This window comes from Neopelma chrysocephalum, unplaced genomic scaffold (genome assembly GCF_003984885.1).
Source record: "Neopelma chrysocephalum unplaced genomic scaffold, ASM398488v2 Primary Assembly neopelma1_23, whole genome shotgun sequence".
NCBI classification, from domain to species: Eukaryota; Metazoa; Chordata; class Aves; order Passeriformes; family Pipridae; genus Neopelma; species Neopelma chrysocephalum.
The window spans coordinates 19,238,858-19,251,110 of record NW_020897691.1 but is presented as its reverse complement, the minus strand read 5'-3'; the positions used below and the strand labels follow the sequence as shown (position 1 = coordinate 19,251,110).

At 36.3% G+C, this 12,253-nt stretch overlaps 1 protein-coding gene across 4 annotated transcripts in view; it reads right to left on the bottom strand.

Moving 5' to 3' along the window:
* The window catches only part of ZDHHC14 (zinc finger DHHC-type containing 14), a 97,511-nt gene that overhangs the window by 42,241 nt on the left and 43,017 nt on the right, over nt 1–12,253 (bottom strand). For 2 of the 4 annotated variants that reach the window (XM_027688994.1, XM_027688976.1), the window contains exon 2: nt 1,161–1,333. In XM_027688994.1, coding sequence (XP_027544795.1) covers nt 1,161–1,333 — 173 coding nt within the window. The remainder of the gene's footprint in view (nt 1–1,160; nt 1,334–12,253) is intronic. The other 2 variants (XM_027688985.1, XM_027689004.1) reach the window with 1 other exon arrangement.

Genomic DNA, 12,253 nt, shown 5'->3' with positions numbered 1-12,253 from the left:
TTTTTCCTGACACAGATCAATGTTTCTTTGCACTCAAGGTAAATAAGCAATTCCTTAAACTGGAACTTATGCCTGTATTTTGGACTAAAGTCAGCATCTTATTCTAGGTAAAGAATTCTTTGAAAGAGATCAGTGAAAGTAGACCATAACACTGATTAGGAAAAGGTGCTAAATAAATGCTTCATTATATTTTTCCATATGTGTTAAAAAAAATCTTGGTGAAATTTTGTGGTCTAAGCTGTATACCTTTTTTTCCTGAGGTTTTCAGATGCTTAAGGAAGGTGATTCAACCACTTCTGAAATTCAGATGGATAGCAAACATTTAAATACTTCTATTGTAAAAAGTCCAAGACTGTATTATAGCATTAAATGTCAAGGATGCCTCAGGTATTTCTCCTGTGCTTGCATAAACCTGTTACCTGTCATTTCAATTATATGAGTGAGCATTCCTCTGAAACTGCTTCAGAAAAATCGGATTTCCATTGGCTGTCATATCAAAGCAGATACAGTAGCCCTTGGTAAGCTTTAGTAGCTTACTAAAAAATAAGCACACAAACCCACTGCTTACGAAGCAACTCTGCAAACTCATCCTGGTTTCTTATCCAAGTAGCACATTTTAGCTATTCAGCATGTTTGTAGCTGTAGAAATCTCACTTTTAGAATTTTGTTAACAATTCTCTTGATAAGTGAGGTTGATTAAAATCTAGCTCTCTAATTATGCTGGCTTTACACAAATAAAAAACAGTAACACTTTTACCGTATATTAACTCAGTTTCACAATATAAATAATACCAATTAAATTCAGTTAAACTCTGAGGATACACTACTTTAAAAGATGCACAACTGTAGAACCTTTGAAATATCAGGTTTTTTGCCAAAAACAATTTAAAAAGTATTCTCTTGTGCACCACAGAGATACTTTTACCAGATTTGCTGAAAAGTATTTACAATAATAACCATCGCACACCAAGGCCAGGATCATGTTTACTTTTTTGGTGAAGAACTGATCTTTTCACAGGAATCACTGCAATGTTATCAGACATTACAATTCCGGAACAATCACTGTGGCAAGACAGGAGTAACTCCTCTCATGATCAGAGCAGCACACTGCCTTCACACAGTACATGCACCCTCGGGAGGAAAGCGAAGAGACAACAGACCTTCAGTGTTACCTATTTGTCTCTCTAGATCTGCTGCTTCATCTGGTGTTGCGCGGGGGAGGACACCAGGATCACTGAAACTAGTACGCAGCAGGGTCCCCATCACGAAAAAGAAAAGAATCCCACCAATTGCAGGTATAGCAGGCGTAATCTTCTCTGACAAATATGGACAACTGGAAAGAGAAAAAGATTAAACAATCAACAACACATAGGGCAACTTGCTCTCAGAAACTATTTACCTCTATAAATGCATATGAAGAATTCACTCCTATTGATAAATTACTTGTCTTGGAATGTTTACTGAAGCTGAAATTTCTGTTTATGTGTTTATGACACTTCTAAAATTTCTCAATGATTTGTTTAATAAAGGTCGAAATAGCATAATAATGGTCTCACTATTATGCAATACTCATTTACATAAGAAAATATTTTTAGTACAGGATAATAAGCTTATATATTTCTTCATCTAATGCCCAGTTACATAAAAGTAAACTGGGCAGAGTGAGGGAAGGGGAAATAACCTGAAGCAGCATATAACATGATGAAATAAGCCACACTGGAAAATGCAATTAAGTCTATAAAATGAATTTAATATCCACCAGCAAGATGGTGCTCAAGAACTTGTGACATATTCCTTTAATAGCCTTGGTATATATCAATATTATAACACCACTACTGATTCTCTTTCTTAATCCCTTTCTTGTAACTTGGTAAACTTTCTTACTCATTTACATAGTAAGAAGAGTGCAAATGACAGTGCAACACACCTGGGACCAAACAATTGGGGTGGGGAGCGCATGTCTATGGCAGCATCAACAACCCTTCAGCAGGACAAAAATGGCCCTGTGGTTACCAGATTTACAACATACATGCAGGGGTTTAGATTGGATTACAGTTTTAGCAAATTTTCCTCTGAGTTGTACATGTGATTAAATCAAAATGGATGGAAGCACGGAATCTAAACACTAGACAAGCATAAGTATCTCTCTACAGTTGTGCAAAAAGAAGGGATATGAGCACCTAGACATTAAACAGTATACCAGTCTTGCTAATCTCAGTCACACAGCAAGCACTGCAGGACCACAGGCTGAAGATTCTCTTCATAGCTCTCATATCAAGTAGGGTGGGCATAATACCAAGATGGTTTCATGTATTTCTGATGTCTGCATAAGAGGTCATAAAATAAGCCTAAAACCCACATAAGCTAAAAATCAACAAGTTCTAGGCCTTAGGGCTTCATCTTAAGCTTCCAGGTATCAAGCAAGTTTAATTAACATCATTTTCCCTGCTTCTGCTGACTGCCTCAAATGATGATTCAGATGCACAAGCTTTTGCACTGCAAGTCAGTCAGTCTCAGAGGAATGTTAACTCTGAGCAAGTGATGACAATGTCAGTTTCACTGTCCATCACTTCTGCCGGCAGGATGGGGAGAGAGCATGGAAACGCTTTTCATACCAGCTACCATGTACAAAATGTTCATCTGTCTGCATAATCATTTTAAATGTATTTGGATGGTTCAAACATAGTGGGTTTCATGGATGCAGTGAGTCCACAAACATTACACTGTGCATAACACCAGTACGAGTGGAAATCATCTTCCTCCCTACATGAATGCAATATTACAAGTGTAACAAGTTACAAAATATTAAAAGACAACTGGGTATAGAATAAAGGTGAGAGACAAGAGATACTATAGTTTCCTATAACAAATGGACTATTTAAATACTGGGAGATGTACTTCAAGTGTACACTTTGAGGAAAATCTCAAAGACCCAGATTTATAAAAATCAGTGCTAACTAAAGGAAGCAGCAGCAAGACATAAGCCTTGGTAGCTATAAGCCTTCCTCCTTTCACGTTAGCTAAGTCAGTCAGAATGAACAACCAAAGAGAAGCTTTCATAGTGTATAAATGTCCTAGCGCTCAATTTATTTCTTGCCGCAAAGTATTACTGAAATCAAAACTACTGTAAATATGCTCAGACAAGAGTACAAATAGGCTTCAAGAACGTATTTTTAAAAGGATTAGAAGGAACACGTACATTAATGAACACTAAATATAGCACAGTGCTATTTTTCTTCCATTGCATTATTCATTATACATACCAAAGAAATTACAACTGTGAAGAAGTCTGTTGACCAAATAAGAGCTGTATGTGCGTGAAAGGTAACATGAGATAATCTCAGGGTAGCACAGTAGGTGCAATACAATTTTGACAGCTGTTAACACAAAAACAGCAATGGCATCTACATACACAAATTCTCACTGATACTCAAAGAACCGAAACTGAAGGGCCATCATGACACTGACATGTTTTCTTTTAACAGTAATTTCATAGGAAATTGGTAGAAAGAACAAATTCCTGTGCTGAAATACTGAGAAAGCCTTGCATTGCTGAAAATGATGTCTTCGATATAGTAAAAAAACATGAAAACATCTGTTTCTGTCTTGCTGAACCAAGTCCATCAGCAGTGAAAAAAAGTCCACTCTCAAAGCTGCGTATACTCTTCATGATAAGCAAGTGTAAGGTAATCTGCTTTACCCTAAAGGTGTTTTCAGGGTTTAACAACTTGTATTTTACCAACTTTGACTTGGAATTAATTCAGCAGTAATGTAGAAAAGTAAGTAATGTTCAGAAATTCAGAAATTATTTCAAGCTCAGTAAACAGTCCTTACAGAGATTCAGACACTAAGCCTAGGCAGGACCACTTAATACAGTCTGATTATATGGGCCTGCAGGCATCTCAATGACGTCTATCCTTTAAAAAGGTCCAATTAATTTTTCAAGTAGCTGTCAGCTAAATAAAAAAAAAAAAACACTAAAATAAAGCACAAAAATCACCAACAGAAACCAGTAGATACTGCTAGACTTCTTTTCTTTATCTCTGTATAAAAAAGGAGGGTGAAAAAATTATAATTCTCCTGGGTTATTAAAACTCCACTAAACATGACTCCAAATTAAAAATGTGAATCTTAGCTCAAAATTGTGAATGTATCAGTAGAAATACACATACATATTTACATAATTTATATTTACATGCTTATATAACAAATGTACTGCTACATTAAGTCAATATTAAACAATTTGTTTTAGTGTTACTACTTTCAGAAATGTCGAGTACACAGAAAAAGATTATCCTTAATATTTGCTCAAATTCCTTAATTAATTTGCTATAAACAAGAATGTATCCTTTCAGGCATCCGCTTTCCTCAGATATTACAAGAAATATCTTTTTTTTGACGGTATTTTCAGTGAGTAAAGTAAACATTAGTGGGTATTTCCTGACAGCAAATTTCAGAATTTTCAGGCAGAGGGACACCCTAAGCAGAGACCTGTCCATTGCCAGCACCACTTATGACAAAAAGCAGAGAGTTCCAGAAAAATTTATGTCCTACTGTAGAGCAAACAGCGACCAACCTTTTCAACTGACACTTGGTAACTACTAGATGCAAACTGATGTCCTCAGTTTACATCTTAGAATAGAACAATTGTTCTTAATCAGTATCTGTAATGACAGCAAGTACTGATTAGGTCCATCCCAGAAAATTTTTAGGAAATACTACTTGACCACAGATCCCACTATGTGAAATCCCACTGTGAAAATAGCTTCTTCAGAGAAAAATATTTGTTCTGCACATAGCAAGCTATAACACAACTTGAAGGTTTGAATTAATTAATAGAGGAGTTTTATACCTTTAGCTCTGCCTTTTGCTTGGCTTCTCAGCTGCTTTTTTGAAGCACCATGTAAAAGTTTGCATGAGTGTAGGAGGGAAATAAAATCTGCTGCAAGACTAGTCTGTCATAGCTAGATAAAAATAAAAACACGCTGGCAATATTATCAAGCATCACCCCTGCGAACAAAGGATACAGGAGAAGAACAAAAGCAATTCTTACCAGCAGCCCTCTTAACTGTGTAACCACGCTCCTTGTGGCTACGGACACCAGCAGAAAAGTACACATAGTAACTGTACTGAGGAGCACACACAGTGAGAGTCCTACAACTTGCAAGCACTGTCATTGGAAAAGGGGAGGAAAGAAAAGAAGTCTCCTTAAGGCCTTTCCTGGAAAGATGAAGGCTTTCCTGAACAGTTCTCTGACAGTTATTCACTTATGCGGAGATTCAGTAAATGAAAAATTTGCCCAGTAGGGACAATGGAGATTTGGAGAGAGGCTAAGCCTTTAGTTACATTAGAGATTTCATTTAGTATTTGCTCAGTTGGCAGACAGAAAACAATAAAAGTACAAATTTCATGCAGAGATCATACTTAATTACACTAATTAAAAAAAAAGACCCCTACAAGCTTGGCTAGCAAGACTGTTATGAGGATACTCTATGTCAAGCTTTTCATCAACATAAAACTCTTCATAGCAGATATCAAATATAAGTACTCTAGGAAAAACATACTATAAATATAGCTGAACCAAGTAACATAAGGAAATAAAATAATTGTTCATTTTCCTACATCATCAACTTAATTTTCGTTTCCCCAAGTAGTACCTATTTAATATACCAGTAGCTATTGGTATGCAGGTGATGTCCAACAAAAGAGAGAAGGCTGGCACATGAGACCGTGCTGCTTTCTTTAAGTTAGACCAAAGGGTTTGTCGTTTCTCCTTCCACTCTCATTTATGGCTCCTCTCAGTTTACCCTTCCTTTCAACTCCACTGCATCCTTGCTCCAAGCCTCTCGGTCCCAAACTTCTGCCCTTATGCCAACATAAAGTTTCATCAGGTTCTTTTGTGAGCAAAGTTAGTTTATTAAAACGTATGAAAACAACACCATTTTGTTGACTTCTGTCTCTTTAACAAACCAAACATGCACTTGGAAAGGAGCATTGAGACTGGCACAAAGCAAGAGAGAAAGAAGCACACACCAAATTATAGTGAGAGGGAACTTGGGACAGAAGGAGGAGACCTCCATTTCAGCAGCTGTCAGTAAGGTTTTCATTCAGATCACTGCCTCTTGTGAAACCATGTTCTAACCTTGACCTCTTAATTTAGAGATGGCAACAGAATACCCACACAGACAAATCACAGGCAAATCAAGACTCTGGGCTAGAAGAATAAAAATAGTTCATAATTTACTTTTCTAATGAAAAGTAAAAGTTTAAAGAAAGCAGCCAAAGACGTGCATGAAGAACAACACAGACAGCACAAGATGGAAAGATGGGCAAAACAGAGGGCACAGCAAGAACCTTGGAAGCTGCTGCCTGACAAAGAATATATAAACAGGACAAAGAGAATGATCAGAGTGAAATAATTTCGCTCTCTTGTAGGCTTTGAAAAGTTGCTTCTTTGTACTTGTTTTTTTCACAAGCATGCTGCTGGCACACAAAAAAATGTGTAATTTGAGTATAGATTAGTCCAAATAATGTTACATGAAATTCCTAAAAAGATTAGCTGAGGAAGTTCTGCATTAGTTTCCCACATCTGCCTGATTCTTTTGAACAGCCTTTAAAATTCCTACTGAATTTTTAAAGAGATATTAAGGCATGCACAGACTAATTTCAATAGGATTTGAAATTTACTTGTAAAAGTAGATTTATTCAGTTATTATTTTTGTGTTTTGTACATTTTTTCTAAATCATACACTCCCTCATTTCAGAGCGGTCAACCAGTTTCAAAATTTATTTGATAAAATACAAGACAAAAATCAGTCTTCTAATAACTTACTTCGTTTCAAATCCAGAAAATTTGGAATGTTTGAAATGTGTGAAGACTATGGAAAACAATACCTGACAAACAAAAGGCAAAATGACAACAGGAGGGGAACCAATATGCAGAATATTACTTCCTCCTCAGTTTAACAATCTAAAATCAGAAAGGCATGTTTAATGAATTATTGCAGAAAAGTGGCACTGAACCTTACTTAAATACTTTACTCGTTTATTCTGTATTTTAAGATATTGGATACATCCTACTTTTTTCTGTATTTGCAATATTGCTTGCGGGTAACTCCACTTCAAATTAAAATTAATTTTAAAGTGGGAAGACATATAGACTAATAGTAATGATAGTGTGTACCTAAGTGGTCCTTGCCTCCACCAGCACTTAGAAATGATTACTTAAAAGAAGATTAATATGATGAAATCACACAGATTACTGAACAGCATGATCCTTAAACCTAATGAATTAAATACTTCAGAAACCTAGTACAAAAAAAATTAGAGTAATGTTACCCTAGGCAGGAAAAGCTCAACAACTGGTCTTCAAAGTTTCATGTGGAAACCCTCTGCAGTTTGGTCTTTCAAACTGCTTTGCAAACACATGAGCAATTTCAAGAATGAAAGACTGCAGGGACCTGTCTGTCCTCTGCTCAAACCTGCAAGTGTTCAGTAGAACACCTTGCAGCACTGACTCAATTAAATTGTAGTGCATTATCATTGAAATCAGATTTTCACTGGCTGGATTTGGATGCAGGAATTTAGATGAAGCTAAGCAAGCAGTGTTGATTATGACATTGTAGAAGTTAACCACAAACTCTCTTCTACAAGTAAAGGTCTTAAGGGTTTAATGAAGCAGATATACAACAATCAAAGTAACAGCCTTGCGTGACCTCCCAGTTTTTATTGCTACATGAATTAACTCTAATGATTTGCTGTCAAACTCCAAAGTTGGGATAAATAACATGCATAATGCAAAATGAACCTGTCTGCAAAACAGATGTGGTTACTGAAGCTCCTACAAGGGCGATTAAATTTTGCTTTGTTATACAGAGAAGGAACATCTGTGTTTAAAAAAAACACAATTTCTAAAATTTTGATTGCATCAACTGTTGGCCAGAAATTTCCAAGCAAGGTAGTAAGAAAATGAGGAATATCTACCAAACTCTACCTTGAGTGCCTGAATATTAACAAATAATTGGTTTCTTTATGAAAGGTCAATGCAAGTATGCCATATCCTCAAAAGACAAACTCAGAAAAGGCATGGCTTCCAACCACGCAGCAAATCAAAGTCTTGCTTCATTGCTATTTCTGTTCTCTGACTACTTATTCGAAAAGCCAAAAATATATTTGTACTTGAATTTTCCAGTTTTGCATACAGTGCAAGGTCTGGTTTTCATAGTGTACAACTACCAATAATGAATTCCACAAAATACGTAAACTCACCATTTATTTTAAACAGCTCATATAGAACACTTCCTTTCCTGTTATGCTTCATATTACTTCCTTATTATTTCTTATTATTTCCTGTTAGGTGATTTTATAACTAAACCATCAGGTTAATCCCAAGTACTAATGAACAGAAATGAAAACTGGGACAAAACAAGCGGAAATGCCTTACATCACGAGTGCCTTACATCACTCCCTCAAGGAGTGCGAGCTTCTAGACGATTTTTCACAGGATTCTCTGGAAACTGAAGCACACATAGGTAAGCTGCTGCCAGCTCCAAGCTTTCAATGAACCATATTTTATTTTCACCTTACACTATTTATAAGATCTAAAGGCTAGATGTAAAGCCTAGCTCTTGCTAAAGGGCAAAGGTCTGTAAATGCAATTCCTACCCCTGGCCACACCCCAGTATAGCACAAATGAGCTGGCTAACACTGAGTTAAAACAGAGGAATTGTTTTCAACCTGTTCCCTTTTCTGGAAAACAAAACAAAACCAAAATACCCAAAACCATTCATTTTCTGTTTGATCAGTTTCCTGAACAACTTCACTCACTGTACAGTTAATGAGTGCCAGTGAACACACAGAAGGCAGGATGAAGTTCAACTGTTGTTTCTAGATCCACTCAGCTGCTATGTGGACTTAGCTTTAAAATGAAATCCCGCATATAATCATATGAGCTTAGGAATAGTAGATCCACTGTCTTATTGGCATGGTTTAACCTGGCAGGTAGCTAACCACCACACAGCTGCTCACTTACCCTGGATTTTTTTTTTTAAACTCTTTTTTCCTCTGCAATTCTCCATATTGCAAGTCATAGAATTATAGAATCATAGAATCAACCGTGTTGGAAAAGAGCTCCGAGATCATCAAGTCCAACCCTTGATCCAACACTGCTGTAGTTACTAGACCATGGCACTGAGTGCCACATCCAGTCTCAAAAAACCTCCAGGGACGGTGAATCCACCACCTCCCTGGGCAGCCCATTCCAATGTCTGATTACTCTGTCCATAAAAAATTTCTTCCTAATATCCAACTTAAACCTCCTTGGCAGAGCTTAAGACCATGGAAAAAATAAAACACACAGTGCTTCATCTACACAGAAAGCATCACCACTACAATATTTGGGTTAGCAATATAATTCAAACAACTAGGAATAGCCATTTACTGTTTTGCATCAGAAATGAGATTTGGGTGCAAGCCACACAAGTTCAGGCATGTAAGTTTAAGAAATACCCTACACTGAAAGATTGTTCTGAATGACCAGAGCTTAGCAATGTCATAGCATTTATTTAATTATTTTATTATTTATTTAATTGTCTTTAGGGATAGGCATGTGTGCAGAAAAGATTGCACTGTTTGAATATTGAAATACTTTTGTCTGAATTTTTCCTTTTCTAGGAAGACATTTAAAATGCTTTTTATACACTTTTATGTTAAATACTTATCAAACCTAGATAAGCACGTTCAAATTGAAAATCAGTGGCTTTAATATATTCCGCTTTCCTCTGTATTTCCACAAACACGTCACGCACAGGCACTTTCCCCCTGAGAAAGACCACTGACTGAAATTATTAATTTCATTATTCTCTTCCTGAACACTTGTATAATTCACCAAAATTTATTTTTACCACATATCAATTCTGTGATTTACATCACCTGTTTAAATAAGAAAAGCATGTTCCAGCATATTTTCTCTTCAACCAACTACATCAAGAAAAATGCATTACAGAAAAATACAATGAAAATTATCACAGAAATTTTACTTCAAAAATTAAAAATTATTAAAATCATCCGTTAATTGTTAAAAGTTGAGGATATCATAGAAGGTTCTGTAGCAAGCTCAAGAGCAAAAGATTTCCACATTTAAAAGAATTATGTTCTTCATACAAATGTCAGTCACTTAAGAACCACAGTTAATTTACTGTTAGCTGCTGTACAGTAACTAAATATTTTGAGTACTAAAGCATAAACAAGACCTGAATGTAAGATGACAAATAAATGCCTAGTTTTTCCATTGTTTCTTAAAAATATTTTATTTAGAATTATCACTCAGTTTTAATTTTTTTCATATGCAAATTTCTCTTTCTACTATTTCATTAAAATTTTCAAGCCTTTTCCCAATTAAGTTGATACTGCAATTTTGTCCAGTAATTACCACAACTCCCAATTTTAACGTAAATTGAACCAGGATTTCAGGTAGAGAAGAAAAACAAACACAGGGTGCTACTGCTATCCTTCTTTGAAAGTATAATTTACCTCTTCAATTTAACATCTGTCTATTTTTGTCAGACTGCCAAAACTCCTAAAAACTGTCACAAGAAGGTGAAGCAAAAAAAAAGGTCTTTATTACATCCACTGTGACTGTAAATTTCAATTTTTTTCCTAACATTTCAATTATGCAACTTGTTAGCACCTATCTATGATGTGATTTCCAGCCCCCCCTGAAAGAATACTTGTTTTACCAGTATTTATACAGATGTCCAGTAGACAATTTTGCAAGTGGAATGATGTGAACTCTCACTCTAAGGCAAGCCAGCCACGAAAATCATTGTTCCCAGAATATACTCCCAGGAATTGCAACACAAGATTTATTCTCCATCTTTCCACTGTTAACCATGTTCTGCTGTCCACCTTCCAGTTTCAGATGCTGACATAAAAACAATTCCTCCAGACACTCTCAACCATGCAAATACTGCACCAACGCTTGGGAGTTCTACACAAACACAAAACCAGCAGGGCACAAAATTAAATAAAAATGGAAATCTTCTGAATACCTAAAACAATTGCACAGAAGCTAAAATAAAACCAAGACTGTAGCAACCAACAAAATACCACTATAAGACCACTACCCTGTCAAAAAAAAAAAAAAAAAAAGAAGCACTTGGCTGTAGAAAACATCATGCTACAGCCAATATGTCTGTAGTGAACCATCTCTAAATGTAAATCAGTGACGTGCAACCTATTTCACTGAGTCCTTCAAGTACTGGTATCATGAGCTCCACCTTTCAACCTGGTGTTTTCTATTTTTAACCAGGTTTTCTGCTGTCTTTGGCCAGTCCCTCCCAAGTTCCTCAGGCTCTCTCCTGGTTGGACTCTGGGCATCAGAGAACAGAGGCTGCTCAGGCCTTTCTACAAGCTCCATACTCACATGCTCCTTGTACTACAGTATTAGAGGGGAGCTGCAGCTTTCACAACACCCCACCAGTGTCCCCACTTATCTGAGGATATTGGCAACTGAACTTAAAGAGCAGCTGCTACCCTGGAATAATTACCAGCTTCATATACAGACTGTAACCAGGAAGAAGATGAAGAGTTTGGTAATGTTCGTCAGCCTTCTTTCAACCTGTCCTCCAATTATGTTCATTCTCCATGTAAAAGCTTACCTTTCAGGTTTGCAGAACATACTACATTCAAATAGATATGCTACATGTAACTAAGAAGGGTGCTGATTATGTAATTTCAAATAGCTGCACTAAATGAAAGGGTAAATGCCCAACATGTTCCTCTTCCTTCCTGTGTGCTTTACATGACAACAAAGTTCAGGAGTTGTCAAGTTCACATCTGCATAGTTTTTCTACAGAAAGGTGCAATGTAGTGGGGATTTATAGCATTTTCCGTTTGCATGTGTTCAGAAAAGAAAGACCTTGGTGCATCTTGCTCCTAGTTATTAACATTCCTCTAATGCTCACAATGAATCAATGACAAAGTAAAGTGTACATGCACTGCAGCAGAGTAAGCAATTTCTATATACAAATAAAGGACAGACCAGGAGCACAAGATTCTGTTTCTTCACAGGTTTACAAAAAACCTTTTCCTCTCAAAGCATAGGAAAGTACTCTATTTTACAATTGAAGTATAGAATTCTTTATTCCAACACTCTGTTTTCTATGAAGAGGAAAAAAAAAGAGAAGAAGAATGGACAGTCATGCAAGCAATCTTAAATCAAAACACAGCTGTAAATCTAATTTCAGGTCCATTG